This window comes from Meles meles, chromosome 19, assembly GCF_922984935.1.
Source record: "Meles meles chromosome 19, mMelMel3.1 paternal haplotype, whole genome shotgun sequence".
Classification (NCBI taxonomy): domain Eukaryota; kingdom Metazoa; phylum Chordata; class Mammalia; order Carnivora; family Mustelidae; genus Meles; species Meles meles.
Window position 1 is genome coordinate 44,890,628 of NC_060084.1, and position 19,880 is coordinate 44,910,507.

The 19,880-nt window shown below is 52.3% G+C and overlaps 1 protein-coding gene across 5 annotated transcripts in view; it reads left to right on the forward strand.

The window, feature by feature from the left end:
- RYR1 (ryanodine receptor 1) overlaps window positions 1-19,880 on the forward strand; it is a 109,761-nt gene that overhangs the window by 18,135 nt on the left and 71,746 nt on the right. For all 5 annotated transcript variants that reach the window (XM_045987235.1, XM_045987236.1, XM_045987234.1 and 2 more), the window contains 17 exons: window positions 323-515; window positions 1,546-1,762; window positions 3,119-3,223; window positions 3,405-3,508; window positions 3,906-3,989; window positions 4,815-5,122; window positions 5,940-6,142; window positions 6,638-6,812; window positions 6,984-7,192; window positions 10,572-10,966; window positions 12,120-12,252; window positions 13,107-13,267; window positions 13,697-13,862; window positions 15,738-15,824; window positions 15,985-16,211; window positions 17,568-18,180; window positions 19,538-19,801. In XM_045987235.1, the coding sequence (XP_045843191.1) occupies window positions 323-515; window positions 1,546-1,762; window positions 3,119-3,223; window positions 3,405-3,508; window positions 3,906-3,989; window positions 4,815-5,122; window positions 5,940-6,142; window positions 6,638-6,812; window positions 6,984-7,192; window positions 10,572-10,966; window positions 12,120-12,252; window positions 13,107-13,267; window positions 13,697-13,862; window positions 15,738-15,824; window positions 15,985-16,211; window positions 17,568-18,180; window positions 19,538-19,801 (3,644 nt within the window). The remainder of the gene's footprint in view (window positions 1-322; window positions 516-1,545; window positions 1,763-3,118; window positions 3,224-3,404; window positions 3,509-3,905; window positions 3,990-4,814; window positions 5,123-5,939; window positions 6,143-6,637; window positions 6,813-6,983; window positions 7,193-10,571; window positions 10,967-12,119; window positions 12,253-13,106; window positions 13,268-13,696; window positions 13,863-15,737; window positions 15,825-15,984; window positions 16,212-17,567; window positions 18,181-19,537; window positions 19,802-19,880) is intronic.

The following is a 19,880-nucleotide window of genomic DNA, read 5'->3' on the forward strand; positions in this document are numbered from 1 at the left end:
TCTCTGGCCCTAGAGATCCTAGAAAACTTCCCAGACTTTATGATCCCTGATCTTTGACTTCTGACCCCAAAGTTTCCAGAATTCTAGCTCCAGGAGGACTTTAATCTCAGGATCCTAACCTTAGGGGAAACTTGGCTTCATCACTAACCTCAGAGCTCCAGTGCCCTCCATGGGAAAACTTGACCTTAGGGAAAACTTGCCAAGATCTAGATCCCATAGGATCCTCTAATATCTGCTTCTTGTCTCTTGAGACCATTGGTCTCTGACCAATGAGGTCTAGAGACCTCTGACTTCTGACCCCTCCCTGGTGACCCTGGTGCAGGACATGTGGCACGCCCAGTGACTTCCCCAGGGCAGCACCTCCTGGCCCCGGAGGACGTGGTCAGCTGCTGCCTGGACCTCAGCGTGCCGTCCATCTCCTTCCGCATCAATGGCTGTCCTGTGCAGGGTGTCTTTGAGGCCTTCAATCTGGATGGGCTCTTCTTCCCTGTTGTTAGCTTCTCGGCTGGTGTCAAGTAAGTACTTGTCCTTGCCCCTTGCCAAACCCCAGACCTGGGACTGTTCCAAGACATCTTCCCTTGTCATAACCTGGCCTCCTAGAAGGCCAGGATCTGGCAGCCTACCTTCAGGACTGACTGGTCAGATCCTTGTGTGAAGATCCCAGTGATCTTTACATGGTCCCAAACACTTCATTGTCCTCCCAATGACCCAAACTCTTCCAAAGACCTCAGCTTCTTTCCAACCCCATATCCTTCCTGTGACCTTCAAGTGTCCCCCAAATTGCACAATGACCTAAAAGCCCCAGACTCTCCCAGTTAATTCTCAAATGATATCAGGCTCTCTCAATGATCTATGCCATTCCAATGACCACCAAAAGACTCCAGAATCTGACAGCTGTCTTGCAGTGACCCCCTGACCCTCCCAATGACCCCCCAATGATCTTGAACTCTCCTAATGACTTTTGCTCTTAACAACTTCTCAGTGACCCTGACATCTCAGTAATCTTCCAGTTGCTCCATAATCCTGCAGTGACCATAATCCCTCAATGACCCCAATTATTTCAAAGAGCTCTCAATAACTCCTTCTTTTCCTGATGATCCCAAGCTCTGTGAAAGGCTCTCCAGTGGTGATTATGGTTACACTGTAACCATAATCAGTTACACTGTAACACTCACTGTTACATCAGATTCATTGATTACATTAGTGATTTCCAAATGACATTCTTGGTCTCCCAAAAAACTCCCAATATCCCCAAATACTTTGTTGAGCCTAGGTCTCTTCCAGTGGACCTTCCCATGACCCTGCATTAACTCCCCAATGACCCCATGCTTTCCTTTTTTGATTCTCTAATCATTGTCATTGACGTCAGACATTCTCTTTGACGTTATATTTTCTTTTTTGACTCTAAATGACCTCCATGACTCTATGACTGCCCAGTGGCCTTTCCCGGAACTTTCCATTGATCCCAGGATTGCTGCCTTACCCCCACTGAGCAAAGATTCTCCCTGTAATCTGCCCCGCCAGTGACCCCTCTCTCCCTCTCAGGGTGCGGTTCCTCCTCGGTGGCCGCCATGGCGAATTCAAGTTCCTCCCTCCACCTGGCTATGCCCCGTGCCACGAGGCTGTGCTCCCTCGAGAGCGGCTTCATCTGGAGCCCATCAAGGAGTATCGACGGGAGGGGCCTCGGGGGCCCCACCTGGTGGGCCCCAGCCGCTGCCTCTCACACACTGACTTTGTGCCCTGCCCCGTGGACACTGTCCAGGTACTTCCTGCCTGCAAGGGTTTCCTGGTGAGACAGACCCTCTTGGGATTCGGGGGGTGGTGAGCTGAGCTGGAAGTTGTTTAGTAGATGGGGAAAATGAGGCAGAGTGGAGGCAGAGAACTCTCTTCAGGCAGAATCTGGTTTCCAGGAGTCCTCAGGATAGCCTCCTACCGAGAAGACTATTATTACCTCTGATTTACAGTTGAAGGATGTGAAGCCCGGAGAGGTCACCAAGCTGGGCAAGCCGCAGAGCCGACTTGAACCCAGGTGCTGATGCCAAAGCTTGAGATATTTCCTACTAGTTTACTGGCATCTCTTTCTTCCATCTGGGCCTTCCCACGCCTCCTGTCCCAACCTGAGCTCCCCACCATCCCACCCAGACATGTCCCCATCAGAGGCCACGGAAGTCATGTTCAAGAGCCTGACCATGAGGGTCTGATTTTCAGTGTGTTACCGTAGGTATGTGGGCTCCCTCCTCTTCCTCTGGGCCTCAGTCTGGTCATCTGTGAGGAGAGGGGGATAATGGTAGAGCCTACCTGATAGCATGGTCCTGAATGTCGGATGGATTACTGTCCGTGCGGTGCTTAGCACAGTGCTGAGCAAATAGTACTCAGCACAGTTACTGTTATCGGTAGCAGGAGTGATATTATTTCACGGGGACCTTGCCATCCCCCTGTAGCCAGACCAGAGTATGGTTCTCCTTCCTGATGTCTCCCTCCCACTTCCCCCAGCTTGTCAGTCTCATGGGCCATCCCCTTGGACTCCTGGACATCCCTTCCCTGCCTCCCCTCCTCCCCATGGCCCACCCTGGTCTGAACCATCATTATTTCTTGTCTGAAGAACATGAATGATATTAATATTTATTAGTCATCTACTGGGTGCCAGGCATTTACCTAAACTACGTAAGATTTAGTAGTTTACACAGGTTACATCACTGAATCCTTATGAGGTCGGTATTGTTTAGATCCTCATTGTACAAAGAAGGAAAGGGACTCATCCATTCATTCAGCAACCACTTCCTGGGGCATCTCCTCTGGGTCTGACTCTGGGCTGGGCAGGGCTGGGAAAGTGGTGGAGACTGAGGCAGCCCCAGGCCCTGTCTTCATGGAGCAACCAGTCTGCAGGGGGAGGTAGTCCCATTCCCAGATAATTCCTTAATTCTGTGATTCTAAGGCCTTACTCAGCTGGGTGTCAACCCTGGGGTCAGGATCCAGTGATGAGGAGTAGGCCTATGACTGCTGGAAAGTTCTCGGCGACTGTCCAGGGCTCACTTGTACATGCTCTTGGGAAGAAGGGTCATGGTGCAGGCTAGAAGGAACACAGGGACCTCCCAAACATTCCCTACCTTCCCCCCAGATTGTCCTGCCTCCCCATCTGGAGCGTATTCGGGAGAAGCTGGCAGAGAACATCCATGAACTCTGGGCGCTGACTCGCATTGAGCAGGGCTGGACCTACGGCCCGGTGAGGGGCGGCCTGCTGCGTGAGGGTGTCGGGCTGTGTTTGCTGCTGGGGGAATGAGCGGGGGGAAGGGACTCTTGGGTTTCCTGTGGCAGAACGAAGGGCTGGAGGTCAGGGGTCACAGGCTGGGTGTGCGGTGGGGAGGGAAGGAGACCCCAAGGAGTTGACACTGGGCTTTCTTCAGGTTCGGGATGACAATAAGAGGCTGCACCCGTGTCTCGTGGACTTCCACAGCCTTCCAGAGCCCGAGAGGAATTACAACCTGCAGATGTCTGGGGAGACACTCAAGTGAGGACAGTACTGGGGAGCAGGCGCCTGGACCTGACTGCTGGGGAGGAGGAGGGCAAGGAGAGACGGGGATTGTGAGGCAGGGACTGTCGGAGGGCAAGAAAGCGACAGAGGCATAAAGAGAGCTGAGCAGTAAGAGAAAGAGAGAGACACAGAATCAGGGAAAGACGTGGACAGGAAAAGATGGACACAGACAAAGAGACACAGAGACAAAGAAGCAGGGAGAGACAAGAGTCAGAGAGAGACTGAGACAGAGAAATGGGGACAGACACCCAGGAAGCCAGAGCAAGAGACACAAATTGCCGGCGGGGGCTGGGGGAGGAGAGGAGCCGGGCCCAGGGAGTGGAGGCCAGGGGCCAGGAGACTGTGTGGGGTGACCCTGTCTCCCATGCCACAGGACTCTGCTGGCGCTGGGCTGCCATGTGGGCATGGCGGACGAGAAGGCGGAGGACAACCTGAAGAAGACCAAACTCCCCAAGACGTGAGTGTGGTGGCTCGGGTCCCATCGGGGGGTAGCATGGGAGGCTGGAGATGACATGGTGAGGGCGGGGTGGTTGAGAGGGTCTTGTAGGGAGGCCGAGGTCAGAGACAAAGGGGCCATAGGTTAGGGTGAAGGTCATAGGACCAGGAGTCCAGGGTCAGGGCTGTGGAGTCAGTGGTGAGTGGCCTGGGAGGTGTCAGGATCGCAGAGGTGGGAGTTCCAGAGGGAGAGTGGGTGTGAGTCAGGACCCAAGGTCAGGGTCTGCCACGGAAACAGGGAAGATGAGGAAACAGTGGTAATATCTCCAAGTCAGAGGTGGGGGGAGTCAATGGAAAGAGGTGAGAAGTTGTTGGGAGTCCTAAGCAAGGGACCCTAAAATTGTAGGTGAGAGATCACAGCTCCTGGGGATAGAGGCCAGGGTTCAGAGGTCAAGGACTCCAAAGCCAGGAATTTGAAGTGATAGGGTTCCAGGTCAGAGGTAAGAAACCTCAGAGTTAGAGGTGAGAGGAGGCCAGAGTTCCAGGGTTGAGGATCGGGCTCCCCAAATCACAACGCAGGGGTCAGAGAGGTCAGAGGTCAGAGAAACGAAAGCCCTTGCCAGAGTCACAGGATCCCGCATTAAGAGGCCAAATATCTCAGAGCTCATTTGGGGGGGCCGTGGAACCCCAATGTCAGAGCTCGAGGGCCAGGCATCCCCAAAATCAGAGCTCAGGATCACAAGAACCTGGGAATGAGGGTCGGAAGACAGGGACCATGTGGTGCAGAGCCCAGGGCAGGGTGTGGGGGTGAGGGGTCTGCTCTCACCGAGCTCTGCCGCACACACAGGTACATGATGAGCAACGGGTACAAGCCGGCGCCCCTAGACCTGAGCCACGTGCGGCTGACGCCGGCACAGATGACGCTGGTGGACCGGCTGGCAGAGAATGGGCACAACGTGTGGGCACGGGACCGCGTGGCCCAGGGCTGGAGCTACAGTGCGGTGCAGGACATCCCAGCACGCCGCAACCCTCGCCTTGTGCCCTACCGCCTGCTGGACGAGGCCACCAAACGCAGCAACCGGGACAGCCTCTGCCAGGCTGTGCGCACACTGCTGGGCTACGGCTACAACATCGAGCCGCCTGACCAGGAACCCAGTGAGTGCCGACCTCCGGGCCCCTGACGCTAACTGCTACCCTGCTGTGGGCCCGGCCTGCTGGCCCTGGACTTCTGACCCCACTCAGCCCCTGAATGGGCTGCATCTACAACACTGAGCCTTCTCCCCCCGTGACCCTGACCCTTACCCTGACCCCAGCCCTGAAGTCAATCTTGATCACTGACCTTGGTCATATGCGAGCCCTGCCAGGTCAGGAGCCCAGTGAGCACCAGCCCGGAGCCCAGACTCCAATCCCGGACCCCCAGCTATGACGCCTAACCCCCTGAACTCTGGACTGTGGCTACACTATGGAGCCACCCAATCAAGAGCTCACAACCTCTGACCCCGCCCCATAACCTGACCCCTGACCTATCATGGACTTCCAATCCCAGCTGCCATCAGCCACCCTAGCTGTGGTCCCCAGTCTTCAGTTTCTCTACCCTGGTCCCAACCCCAATTTCTATCTTCTCCCTGAGCCTGCTCTCAACCCTCGAATCTAAGCATCGACCCTAATCTTGACCCTTAACCCTAGACCATGATGATGACTGACCCGACTTTCTGTCCTGTAAGCATCTCTTCTCTGAGGGTTCTCAACTGCTAACAGGAACGGGTGGGGGAGGAGGCTCACTTCGGAGGTCCTAACCACCTCTTTGACTAGTCTGAGAATCCCCAGGTCTTCTCCTGTAACTCCAAGGAATTATCCCTCTTCTCCCAGTCCTGCAAGGCCCTTGACTTCTCTGGTGTCTCCCACCAACCTCTCAAGTGTCTTGGGATCCACTCCCCACCCAGCCCCTGACTCTGCCTGGCCCCACTTGTAGGTCAGGTGGAGAGCCAGTCTCGCTGGGACCGGGTGCGTATCTTCCGGGCAGAGAAATCCTATACGGTGCAGAGTGGACGCTGGTACTTTGAGTTTGAAGCGGTCACCACGGGTGAGATGCGAGTGGGCTGGGCGAGGCCCGACCTGCGACCTGACGTGGAGCTGGGAGCTGATGAGCTGGCCTATGTCTTCAACGGGCACCGCGTGTGTACCTCCCTGGGCTCCATTCTGCCAGGCCCTGTGGTCCCTCCCACAGCTCATACATCCGGTCCTGCTTCTGTGTGCGCCCCACTGTCCACTCATCCCTGCATCTGCCTTACTGCTCATTCATCTGTTTGTCCGTCTATCCACCCATCTGTCCATCCATCCCACCCTCCCTGTCCATGCATATATCTTTTTTTAAATAAAGATTTATTTAATTAGTTATTTGAGAGAGAGAGAAAACATGAGCAAGGGAGGGAGAAGCAGAGCAAAAGCAAACTCCCTACTAAGTGGGGAGCCTCATGTGGGGCTCGATCCCGGAACCCTGAGATCATGATCTGAGCTGAAGGCAGAGGCTTAACTGACTGAGACACCCAGGTGTCCTTGTCCATGCATATACCTGTCCATCATCTGTCCCTCTGTCCAGCCATCCTTCTGTGTGTGTCCACTTCTCTGCGTGTCTCTCCCATGTCGCATCTTCCCCTCGCCTCCTCACAGGGCCAGCGATGGCACCTGGGCAGTGAGCCATTTGGGCGCCCATGGCAGCCAGGTGATGTCGTGGGCTGCATGATCGACCTCACAGAGAACACCATTATCTTCACCCTCAACGGCGAGGTCCTCATGTCCGATTCAGGCTCTGAGACAGCCTTCCGGGAAATCGAGATTGGGGATGGTGAGGGCTGGCCACGTGGCCCCTTTCTGGTTTTCCTTCCTCTCACCTGACCCTATGCTGCATCCCTAGCCTCCCGCTTTTCCATCCCTTCCTTCCACTGGCCCTCCTCCCCTCCTGCCCCTGCCCTGCCCACCTTGTCCTCATCGCTGCCCCTCCGTCACCTCCCACCAGGCTTCCTGCCTGTCTGCAGCTTGGGACCTGGCCAGGTGGGTCACCTGAACCTGGGCCAGGATGTGAGCTCCCTGCGGTTCTTCGCCATCTGTGGCCTCCAGGAAGGCTTTGAGCCATTCGCCATCAACATGCAGCGCCCAGTCACCACCTGGTTCAGCAAAAGCCTTCCCCAATTTGAGGCCGTGCCCCTCGAGCACCCCCACTATGAGGTGAGGATGGACCCCACTCAGTGCCCTCTGATCTGCCTCCAAACCTCATTCTTCCTGCAGTTCTCTTCTCCAAGTTTCTCCTTTCCCCCCGTGTTACCCCACAAGCCGTGTAGAAGGACAGTGGGCTCCCAGGGTTGCCTTGTGGGGTATGACTTCAGCAAACCACAACCTGTCTGACCTCCAGGTGCCTTGCCTAGTAAGTGGGGGAAGGGAAAAAGGAGGAGCTGGGTTGAGTGACCCCGATGGAAATTTCCAGTCCTTATAACTACCTCATAGCAAGGCTTAAAGAAATATAAATCTCTCTGTACATGTTGGCACCATCCTTACTAATTGCTATCTGTGTATATTTTTTTTTTTTGGTTTCTTTGTTTTTTTACCAGCTTTTTGTTACTCTGAGTACCCTAGTTTTTAGGCTCTAGTGTCTTTTATCAATTAAACTCGGCATCGGACTCTAACCATAAAAAGCTCACGTAGACCAAAGTGACAGTCCTTTTCTCTATCTGGGAGGGACCTGAATCCCGCATGGCTGAGCTTCAGCGGGTAGTTCAGAATCAGCCATACCCGGGTTGACTTCTTATGTGCTGTGTGGCCTTGGGCATGTGACTGTCTTCTCCTGAGCCTGTTTTCCCACCCATGGTATTGTTCAGATCTCCTCACATAATCCTTCTCCCCGCCTCTACTTCTGAATCACTTGAATAAGTTGGAGACATCATGCCTCTTATTAAAAAAACTTTTATGTAAGCTCTACGCCCAACATGGGGCTCGAACTCATGACTCCGAGTTCAACAATTACATGCTCTACCGACTAAGCCAGCCAGGCGTCCCCATCGTGCCTCTTTATCGCCAAATATTTCAATGTGCATTTCTTCAGAACAAACGGCTCCCAAAGGAGAACTAAAAGGTAAACTCTGCTGTCAAGAGCTTAGAATTTGGGGCAGATTATGGTCTTCTTCACTTTGCTTAATTGAACCTGAAGATCCATCACTCTGGACCTGTAGTTCATTCATTGAACACTCAGATACTAGTTGAATGCATGTTGTAACTGCAGTTACAAAAATTGGTCATGAAAATCAGGAAATTTGGGGCACCTGGGTGGCTCAGTGGGTTAAGCCGCTGCCTTCGGCTCGGGTCATGATCTCGGGGTCCTGGGATCGAGTCCCGCATCGGTCTCTCTGCTCAGCGGCGAGCCTGCTTCCCCCTCTCTCTCTCTGCCTGCCTCTCTGTCTACTTGTGATCTCTCTCTGTCAAATAAATAAATAAAATTTAAAAAAAAAGAAAATCAGGAAATTTAACACTAATACATACTATTCCCTAATTCATAGTCCATATTCAGATTTTATTAATTGTGGTGATAATGTGTCTTTTTATTTTTCTGGTCCAGGATCCAATGCAGGATGATATGCTGCATTTAGTTGTTATGTCTCTTTATTCTTTTTTCTTTTAAGATTTTATTTATTTATTTGTTTTCTTATTTATTTATTTGGCGGGGGGCATGAGCAAGTAGGGACAGGAGCAGGAGCCCCACATGGGGCTCGATCTCATGACCCTGAGATCATGACCTGAGCAGAAGCCAAGAGTCAGATGCTTAACTGACTAAGCTACCCAGGCACCCCAGGTCTCTCTATTCTTTAACGTCTAACGTTCCTGAGTCTGTCTTGTCCTCCATGCCATTAACATTTTTGAAGAGTACAGACCAGTCATCTTGCAGATTACCTCGCATTTTGGTTTGTCGAATGTCTCCTCGTGAGTAGGACGTGAGACAAACACAGGTGACCCGTGTTTGGCAGGAATACCAGAACGTTGTGTCCTGCTCAATACAGGATATCAGGAGGCACCTAGTGTCGTTAGGTCTTACTACCAATTACTTTAATTTTGACTGGTTAAGGTGGAGTCTGCCAGGGGAAGAGAAATACTATGTTTCTCTTTGTCACTGATCCGTAATTTGTGGCATTTTAAGACTAGGTGAGAATGGACGGGTTTTAAGCAGGGGAATGTCCAGTTTAGATCTGAGTTTTGGAAAGGTCCCCACTGAGAGTGGATTATAGGGGGTGACAGTGAAGGCAGAAAGACCAGAGGTGCCAGGGGCTAGAGAGGCTGAAGGAGCAGACGTTGAACCTTCTAATTCCTGCTACTGCCAGATGTGTTCTCTACCCAGAGAACAGCAGGCTAGACAGCCGTGAGAACAAACAGACTAACCTACACACAGCCACGTAGACGAGTCGCAGAGACACAGTGCTGGGGGAAAGCAGCCAGACACAAAATGGCACATCCCGTGGGTTCCCATTCATAGGCAGTTCCAGAACAGTCAGAGCTGATCTGTGGTGTGTGAAATCAGGAGGGTGTTACTGACAAAGAATATCTCAGAATATCTCAGATCACACGAGGGAGATGGTCAGTTCGCTATTGCTACGGAGCAGAGGGAAACCGGGTTTATGAGAGACGGGGGAGAGCAGAGAAGAAGACCCCGCAGACAGTCTGGGAACAGCAAATTTTGGCCACAGTTTTGGGGTCCATTCTTTGGCTGGCAGGGAGCACAGACGTCTTGGCATTTGGTCTTTGAAGATGGGACAGGAAAGACAGGGAGCCACTCCAACAGTTCATGGAGTCTCCAGAAAGTCTCTGAGAGTCCTCGGAGCACCCAGTCCCAGCACCTGTCCTCTGTCAGCTTCTGCCTCTTGTTTAGGCCAGGTGGGGACATTTCCCTCCTCAGAATCCCTCACTGGCGAGGATGGTGACTAAATGGGCACCAGTTGGGGGCTCCTGGGTGGGTGCTGGGTGTTTCTCCGTCTGGGAGCCGGTCACGCATGCATGGCGGGGTTCCTCTAACCTCATCGTGTTGTGCATTATGACCTGTGTGCTTTTCTGAATGTTATATGCCCATATACAGCAAGTTAAGCAACAATTCATCTGGGAACATTTATAAAACTCTGGCCCTTCTGGCCTGCTCTCCCTGAGAGTCTCCCCAGGAGACCAGGAGGGCAGGGCCTTTGTTCTGTTCATGGTTGGGTTCCCAGCCTTGGGGAATGGTGCCTGTCACCTAATAGGGTCTCGGGAAGTATTTTTGGAATGGATGGATGGGTGGATGAATTAGTCTGGAGGGAGGCCTGTTTGTTGGTAGGTTTGGAACATTCCCTCAAGCGATTCCAGAGTCTGGCCAGGGCTGCCACTGCACGAGGGGCCCAGACAGAGCTCGGCAGAGGGCTGAGGGCACCCTACAGCCAAGCTGTGTGTCCGCCAGGGAGCCCGTGTGCTCTGAGGAGTGAGTCTTTGGCTAATTCTCACACAGGTGTGCCAAGGCCTCACGGTCGCTCTGTGTGGACTGGGTTTAGGACCAGTGGTCTGGCCTGCTTGCCTGGCTCAGATTCCTGCTCCCCCTTAGGTGGCCCGTGTGGATGGCACCGTGGACACACCGCCCTGCCTGCGCCTGAGCCACCGCACCTGGGGCTCCCAGAACAGTCTGGTGGAGATGCTCTTCCTCCGGCTTAGCCTTCCGGTCCAGTTCCACCAGCACTTCCGGTGCACCGCAGGGGCCACCCCCCTAGCGCACCCCGGCCTGCAGCCCCCCGCTGAGGATGAGGCCCGGGCGGCGGAACCTGACCCCGACTATGAAAACCTGCGGCGCTCAGCGGGGCGCTGGGGCGAGGCTGAGGGGGGCAAAGAAGGAAATGCCAAGGAGGGGACGCCCGGGGGCAATGCCCAGGCTGGGGTGGAGGCCCAGCCCGTCAGGGTGGAGAATGAGAAGGATGCTACCACAGAGAAGAACAAGAAGAGAGGGTGAGTCGAGAGTGGAGCTGGGATGGGGCTCAGGAACCCCAATTAGGCACCCCACTTCAATAATGTGAGAAACCCCATTATGTCCCTCAATGGCCCCATGTATATTAAGTGGAATCAGAATACTGAGGGGCCTGTCATGTCTCAAATGAACCCCATTATCTCCTGGGATGCTCTCATCTCCCAGAGAATAGAAAATCGGGGTACCCCACTACATCTATGGAGAACTCCACTATCCTTGGGGTACCTGGTAGGTCCCAAAGTGTTCCACGCAATGGACTTTATTATCCATGGGCTCTAAAGTAGACAGACACTGAAGCGTCTTGGGAGAGTTGACTGTGCCCCAAGGTATCCCAGTGAACACCAGTGGTCTTCTAAAGTGGAGTCATTTCTGTGTCTCAAATGTGCCCCCAAGAGCCAACTTCAAAGGAGACGCTCAAAAGGCATTAAACCCGACTTGAAACTAAATGTGCTTTCCCCTACTATCACAGTGGTTTTCAGTGGGATGTAGGTCCGTTTCTCTTGATGGATGTGTGGAAATGGTGGCCGATTTTGGTTATCACAGTTTGTTGGGACAGTGGTGATGCTACTGGGGGACTCCAGGCATTCTACAGGCTTTTGGTGTACAAGACAGTGCCACACAATGAAGGACTGTCCTTTCCCAAGTGACTTTAGCATCCATATGAGAAATGCTGACTTAGGGGGAACACTGTATGCCCCAAAGAGAACCTCCCTGTCCCAGAGGCACCTTTAAATTTGGGTATCTGCGGGGCGCCTGGGTGGCTCAGTGGGTTAAAGCCTCTGCCTTCGGCTCAGGTCATGATCCCAGGGTCCTGGGATCGAGCCCCACATCGGGCTCTCTGCTCCACGGGGAGCCTGCTTCCTCCTCTCTCTCTGCCTGCCTCCTTGCCTAGTTGTGATTTCTCTCTGTCAAATAAATAAAATATTAAAAAAAAAAAAATTTGGGTATCTGCAAGCACAGAGCACAGCGTCTCCAGAATAGATTATGCTGACTCGGTTGGCAAGTTTATCCCTCTAGAGGTGGGACTTGGGTATTAGAAATGGGATGTGGGGGTCATGAATGTTGTGGTGGAGAGGGCTGGGGGGCTGGGCTTGGGAGCTGGTTCTCACAGTAGCCTCTCCTCCCCATCACCAGGTTCTTATTCAAGGCCAAGAAGGTCGCCATGATGACCCAGCCACCAGCCACTCCCACTCTGCCCCGACTCCCTCGAGAGGTCGTGCCAGCTGACAACCGTGATGACCCTGAGATCATCCTCAATACCACCACGGTGAGAACCTGGGGCCCTCAACTTTCCCTCAGAGACCCCTCAGATTTCCAAATTTCATGCTGCAATCCCTAGTGATTGCCATTACCTGGGGACACCCAATACACACTGAAGACCACAAAATAGAGCACGCGCTCATCTAGTCCTTTGAACCCCTAAATCCATATAGCTAGGGGGCCTAAAAATTCCAAGAACACAATGAAGCTATAAGGCACACTGATAAAACTCCCAGGGATCCCAGAATCTAGAAGAAATACCAATATAGGCTTGGGACCTCAATATTTGGGTTCACCCATATAAACTCAATAATGCCAAATTTAATAGCTACTCTGGCATATTCTCGGGAACCAACATTCACAATTACCCCAGTAGAGTTTGGGGATTTCCCAAATCTGGAATGTTTTCTGAGACAGATAGCCTTGTGGTTAGGATTATGGGCTACCTGGGTGCCAAGTAGGTAGGTCACTTCATTGCTCTATGCCTTCTCCTTTATGGAAGCTTTATGGTTTTCCCACCAGTAAAATGGGGATACAAATGGTACCCATTTGATGGGGATTATGTTAAGTAAATTTATGAACTGTTTGTTAACTATTATTTATTGATAACTTTGTAATTTGGAGAGGGACCCAAATTCGGGGGTATTGCAAATAGTCCCAGAGGATTCCCGAATCTAAAAACATATCAGTAGATACAGAAATAGAGGGACATAGACCTGGGTGTGTGTGTGTGTGTGTGTGTTTCAAATCCAGTAATTTCTTGCTGAACTCTCAGAGGACACTGTGAATCCAGAGAGATGCAGGGAAACCCTGTGTCACCAACCTTCTGGACTGACCACTGGTCCCCCTTTGCCTCTCCAGTACTATTATTCTGTGAGGGTCTTCGCTGGCCAGGAGCCCACCTGCGTGTGGGTAGGCTGGGTCACCCCTGACTACCATCAGCATGACATGAACTTCGAGCTCAGCAAGGTCCGGGCAGTGACGGTGACCATGGGGGACGAACAAGGCAACGTCCACAGCAGGTGCTGGGGGGTGGGGTGGGGACTGTGGGAGGTGACCTGGATCTCCCCAGGCTAGCCCCAGTAGCTCCCCTCCCCCTCTTCTCCTCTTCTCTACCTGTTTACTTTCCTCCTTTGGGTTTTCCTCTTCATTTTCTATTTGGCCTTTTCCATTTTCTCTTCCTTCATCTCATGATCCCCTTTCTACATTACCTCCTGTCTGTGTTCTGTCTTCCTGTTCCCCTTCCCTCTCTGCCTCCCAGAACTCCCAGCCAACTTCTAAGAACTCTCGCTCTGAGGGGCCTGAGGTTTTGGCACTCAGGTCTGCAGGTGGTGGGGGTCTGGGGGTGGAGCTCTGAGGTCATGGTATTCTGGGAGTTTGGGGAAGAAAGTGTCCAGGGTCCAGAGCACCTTGGCTGAGAAGCCATGCTGTGACCACTGCTTTTCCTCCAGCCTCAAGTGCAGCAACTGCTACATGGTGTGGGGCGGGGACTTCGTGAGCTCCGGGCAGCAGGGCCGGATCAGCCACACAGACCTTGTCATTGGTTGCCTGGTAGACTTGGCCACTGGTCTCATGACCTTTACCGCCAATGGCAAAGAGAGCAACACCTTTTTCCAGGTGAGCCCAGCCCTTAGCAACATAGCAATAGTGTCCTCATGTCCCCAGTATGCTGGGAAGACCCTTTCAGACCCCTCTGAGGACAGACCCCATAGAAGGCCAGATCTGGGAAGTCCCTGGGAGATCACCTGGCTAACTGTCCACTGAACTGACTCCCAGAAAGGGGGACACAGAGTACTGCCTTGACCCTGGAGAGGGGTCCATAGTCCCTCTTGGGCCCACTGACACCAGTCGCCAACTTTTCACCCATCAGGGAACAACTTAAGATGAGTCCTCAGGTGGGCTTTTCCTTCTCAACATTTTATTATGAAAGCTTTCAGATATACAACAAAATTAAAGGAATCATACAGTGAACACCATATACCCACTACCAAGAACCTCCCACCCACACTGGCTTTATCACGTATTTATCCTCTTATCTATCCATTAATCCATCCAACTTGGATTTTATAAAACAATTTATCTTAAATGGAGAATTTCAAAAATATGCAAAACTAGGATAGTGTCCTGGTCCTCCATGTCCCCACTGCCCCGCTCTAACTGTTCCCACTCGTAGCTGATCTTGTGTCATCTTTACCCTTCGCACCCACTTTCATGTCCACACCCACTGGATGATTTTGAAGGAGACCCCGGATATCATATGGTTTCATCTCTTTTCAGTATATATCTCTGTAAAAGTAAGGATTCTTTTAAAAAGCATAACCATGGACGCCTGGGTCGCTCAGTTGGTTGGGCCACTGCCTTCGGCTCAGGTCATGATCTCAGGATCCTGGGATCGAGTCCCGCATCGGGCTCTCTGCTCAGCAGGGAGTCTGCTTCCCCCCCCCCCCCGCCTGCCTCTCTGTCTACTTGTGATCTCTCTCTGTCAAATAAATAAATTTAAAAATCTAAAAGAAAAGCATAACCACCATACCACCTGTATCAAAAAAAAAAAAAAGAAAGAAAAACAAAAAACCCTAGTAATTCCTAACTAATCCAGTCCCTGTTCACGTTTCTCTGGTTGTCTCAAGTGTCTTTTTCCATTTGTTCATTTGAATTGGAATCCAAATAAAGTCATATATTTTAGTTGGTTGCTATGCCCCTCAAGTCTCTCATATGTAGATTTCCCTTCCATCTCTCTCTTCTTCTCTGAAATGTGTTTGTTAAAGGACCCAGGCTGTCTGTCCTGGAAAGCTTTGCTTCTCAAAGTGTGGTCCCCAGATCAGCAGGATCTGCATCACCTGGGAGCTCATTAGAGATGAGGACCCTCAGGCTTCCCGCTAGACCTGCCCAATGAGAATCCGAAATTTAATCCTGGGGATTCATGTGTCTACCACCATCCGGAGAGTGCTGGCCTGGCTTCTCAGTCTGCATCTGGCTGACGCATCCCCATGGTGTTGTTTGATCATTTTCCTCTGTCCCCTGTATTTCCTGTCAACTGGCAGACGGGTTAGATTCAGGTTTGGCAAGGCTGCTTCACAGAGGATAGTGTTTGTGGTGATGGAGGCTGTGGTGATGGAACCCATAAGTGGGTTCCACTGTGGATATCAGAAGGGCTGGAAGGAAAGTGCAGTCAGAAGACCTTCCTGGGTTTTGACGAATGAGTCTTGGGAGAGAAATAGAAATGGTATTCCAGGTGGAAGGCATGAAAGGCACAATGATCCAGGAGATAACGTTGCCCCTGGGGGAGCAGGAGGAGGCTGGCCCCATCTGGATCAGAGGTGGTGCAGCCCCTGAGCAACCTCGGGGTCTCTGGAGCACTTTCAGTGCCTGAGTTTGGATCTGTAGACACCAGCAGCATCAGGCTGGGGTAATCAACCCCAGAGTTCAGGATCCAGAGTCAACATCACCTTCAGTTCACCCTCTTTCTCACCCTGGTCTCTTCTTCCTTGCCAGGTGGAGCCCAACACGAAGCTGTTTCCTGCCGTCTTTGTCCTGCCCACCCATCAGAACGTCATCCAGTTTGAGTTGGGGAAGCAGAAGGTAAGAGTGCAGTGATGGGGCAGGCTGAGGCAGTAGGTACAGGAATTCAGGCTGGAGGAGTGGCTGAAAATTGGGACAATGTGGGAGGTCTCCCTGGAAGCAGAGTGGCAGGACAGAGAGGGCTGGGAATCCTGACCCGTGCACACCTTTGTGCTCCTAGAACATCATGCCGCTGTCGGCCGCCATGTTTCTGAGTGAGCGCAAGAACCCGGCCCCGCAGTGCCCGCCTCGGCTAGAGGTGCAGATGCTGATGCCCGTCTCGTGGAGCCGTATGCCCAACCACTTTCTGCAGGTGGAGACACGACGTGCGGGCGAGCGGCTGGGCTGGGCCGTGCAGTGCCAGGAGCCGCTGACCATGATGGCTTTGCACATCCCTGAGGAGAACCGGTCAGGGCCAGCCCAGGCTCATGGGGGTGGGATGGAAATTGCAAGTCCTCTGGGTTCTGGAACCCTCTCAGTGCCCCCTTCCACCAGTACCTCAGGACTCCAGCCAACACCCCAAAAGACCCCAAGCCTACATCAGGGAACCCTGACTTAGGGTTATCCCTTATCCCCAGATAAGACTCCAGGGGACACCAGATCCACCTCAGAGGGCTTTAGGCCCATCTTAGCAGACTGCAGACTCACTTCCAGGGAACCCAGACCTACCCCACAGGGTTCCAAGGCTGTCTCAAGGAGCCCAGATCCACACTGAGGAGCCACACGAGCTCCAGAAACCTCAAGTGCGCCTCAGAAGGACATGGACAGTACTCAGAGAGGCCTGAATGCACGCCAGGTGTCTTGGGCACACCGAGAGAGGCTCTGGATGTATCCCAGGGAGATCTCAAACCCAGTTCTAGGGACCCAGACACACCCAGAGTAGGGATGTGGTCACATGTATAGCAGGAACGCTCTTAGGTACCCTGAACAGACTCCAACCCCAGACACCCCAGGAAGCTCTGATATGCTTCACCTTTCCTTTATTTATTCATTCATGCACTCAGCAGATGGATCTGAGCTCTTCTCGTGTGACCAACAGCACTCTAGGCTGGAAACCCCAAACCCGTGTAAATGGACATTCTAGCAATGCTCACGTAAACCCCAGGGGCTCAGACTTGCCCAAGGGGACTCAGACCCATCCCTGGGATTCCCAGATATGCTCACTCACTTACTTTATCAATCAATCTATCCATCTGCCTGTCATCTATCCGACAAGTATTGATTAAGCACTTAGTATGTGCTAAGTCCTGTTTAGGTGCTGGGAATAGAGCAAAACAAAGCAAACCAAACAAATAAAAAACTCACAACCAACCCAAAAGGCAAAAAGGCCTAAAAGGCCCTGGTGGGGTTTACATTCTAATCGTATTCAAACATAGCCAGGTTACTCAGGCCTGCCAGAGGCAGGTTCAGTTCCAGTTTGGGGATCCCAGCCGTATCTTCTGGTCACCAGATCCCCTCCACGGACTCTCAGACACCCCCGAGTACCAGACCATGCCAGGGATCCCAGATATGGCCCAACGAGTCCCCAGACCACTAGGGGCCTCCCGAACTATTACAAGACTCCTAGACCCAGCTCCACAGACTTCGCAGAACCTTGACCAGCAGGATACTGGGATTCCCTCCTGGGATGGCCGACACTCATCTTAAGCATTTTTATTTTTTTATTTTTATTTTTATTTATTTATGTTTTGCCTCCCTGTGGTCTGTGAGTGTCTCCCACCACCTCCGCTGACTCTGTCCCCGTCTATGGCCCTTCTCCCGCAGATCCATGGACATCCTGGAGCTGTCGGAGCGCCTGGACCTTCAGCGGTTCCACTCCCACACCCTCCGCCTCTACCGCGCAGTGTGCGCGCTGGGCAACAACCGCGTGGCGCATGCTCTGTGCAGCCACGTGGACCAGGCGCAGCTGCTGCACGCGCTGGAGGACGCGCACCTGCCTGGGCCGCTGCGAGCTGGTTACTACGACCTCCTCATCAGCATCCACCTGGAAAGCGCCTGCCGCAGCCGCCGCTCCATGCTCTCCGAGTACATCGTGCCCCTCACGGAGGAGACCCGCGCCATCACTCTCTTCCCTCCTGGAAGAAGCGCGGAAGACGGCCCCCGCCGCCACGGGCTGCCCGGCGTTGGCGTCACCACCTCGCTGCGGCCTCCACACCATTTCTCACCCCCCTGTTTCGTGGCCGCCCTGCCGGCTGCCGGGGTGGTGGAAGCTCCGGCCCGCCTCAGCCCCAGCATCCCTCTGGAGGCCCTGCGGGATAAAGCACTGAGAATGCTGGGGGAGGCCGTGCGAGATGGTGGGCAGCACGCACGTGATCCTGTCGGGGGCTCTGTGGAGTTCCAGTTCGTGCCCGTGCTCAAGCTCGTGTCCACCCTGCTGGTAATGGCTTCCTCCTGCTTCCCTCTGTCCCATCCTTCCACTTTCCAAATCATCCGCCAATCCCCCTCTCATCTGTGCATCCAACCACCCATTCACCTGTCCATCCTCCACCTTTCAACTTATCCTCCTGTCATTCTACTCATCTCTCATTCACTTTTCTTCCCATCCATTCATCTGTCATCTATTAATCAGTTTATTAATCTTTTCCCCCTTCTTTCCATTCATCCACCCAAACAACCATCATTCATCCATCCTCCACCCTTCTGTTCATTCAGACATACCCCCACCTTCCCATCCACAGGTGCATCCATTTAATGATCTTTATCGATCATTTATTGATTATTAAAAGATCAATAATGCCATCCATCCAGCTATCCACCCATGCATCCATCCGTCCGTGTATCCATCTATCAACTTCTAATCTAGTTGTCCATTCATCCTTCCACTCACTCATCTATCAGTATACCTACCATTCTATCTATTCATTTACCCACCTAGCCATTTATTTATGAATCTATCTTAACTTTCGTACATCCAGTTATCATCCTTCTTCCACCTGTGCATACATTCATCCACATATCCATCCACCCACCCATCTACAGATTCATCTGTTCATTTTCCACCTGCCTGTCTGTCCAGCAGTGCTTCTCTCAATCCGTATGCGTATACATCCATCCACCTAACCACAAATCCATCCAGTTACACCCATTCATCTACCCACTGTCCACCCATTTTTCATCCTTTATTGCATGTATCTTTTCATTCATATACCCATCTAATGCCTCATCCATATATCCATCCATCCAAGTTTTCAAGCGCAGACCTATTCACCCGTCCACCGTCCAACCATCCCACCCCACCCCTTGGCTATTTACCCATTTATCTGTTTTCCCATCCACTCATTAACATACTCATGCACTTATCAAATCATCCATCCACCTACTCACCTATCCAGACATTATATATCCTGTCATTCATCCACCCATCTCTTCCTCTACATTCTAGCATATACTGGGAGCCATGAGGGCATCCCATCAGGTCAGGGTGTGTCCTGTTCCAGAGTCACATATGCTCAAGCTTAGGAGAAAGGGCATTTACTAGTGAAGGGAGAGGTGCTCATGTTTATCTATGTGGTCTGGGCCAGGTTAGGCGGTACACAGGCTGTGGATCTGGGAGGATCTTAAGGAGGATGAATAGTAGGGCAGGGTGGTGCCATTTCTTTGCGTAGGAAGAATCATATTTAGCCCATGCAGAAATGAATCTGACATATGCATGAGAAGCAGGTTGGGGGGCTGAGGCTGGGACTCAATTTGCAGGTCTTGTGGGCACAGGGAAGGACCCAGACTTTGTCCTGTAGGTGATGGGCATCTTTGCTGATGAGGACGTGAAACAGATCTTGAAGATGATTGAACCTGAAGTATTCACTGAGGAAGAAGAGGAAGAGGAAGAGGAGGAAGAAGAAGAAGAAGATGAAGAGGAGAAGGAGGAGGATGAAGAGGAAGAGGCACAGGAGAAAGAAGATGAGGAAAAAGAGGAAGAGGAGACAGCAGAAGGGGAGAAAGAAGAAGGCTTGGAGGAAGGGCTGCTCCAGATGAAGTTGCCAGAATCTGTGAAGTTACAGGTGCGCTGGTTCTTCCTCTTCTCCAGCCTCCCTACCTGGGCTGGGAAACAGAGGATCTGATGGGGCATGAGTCTGGACT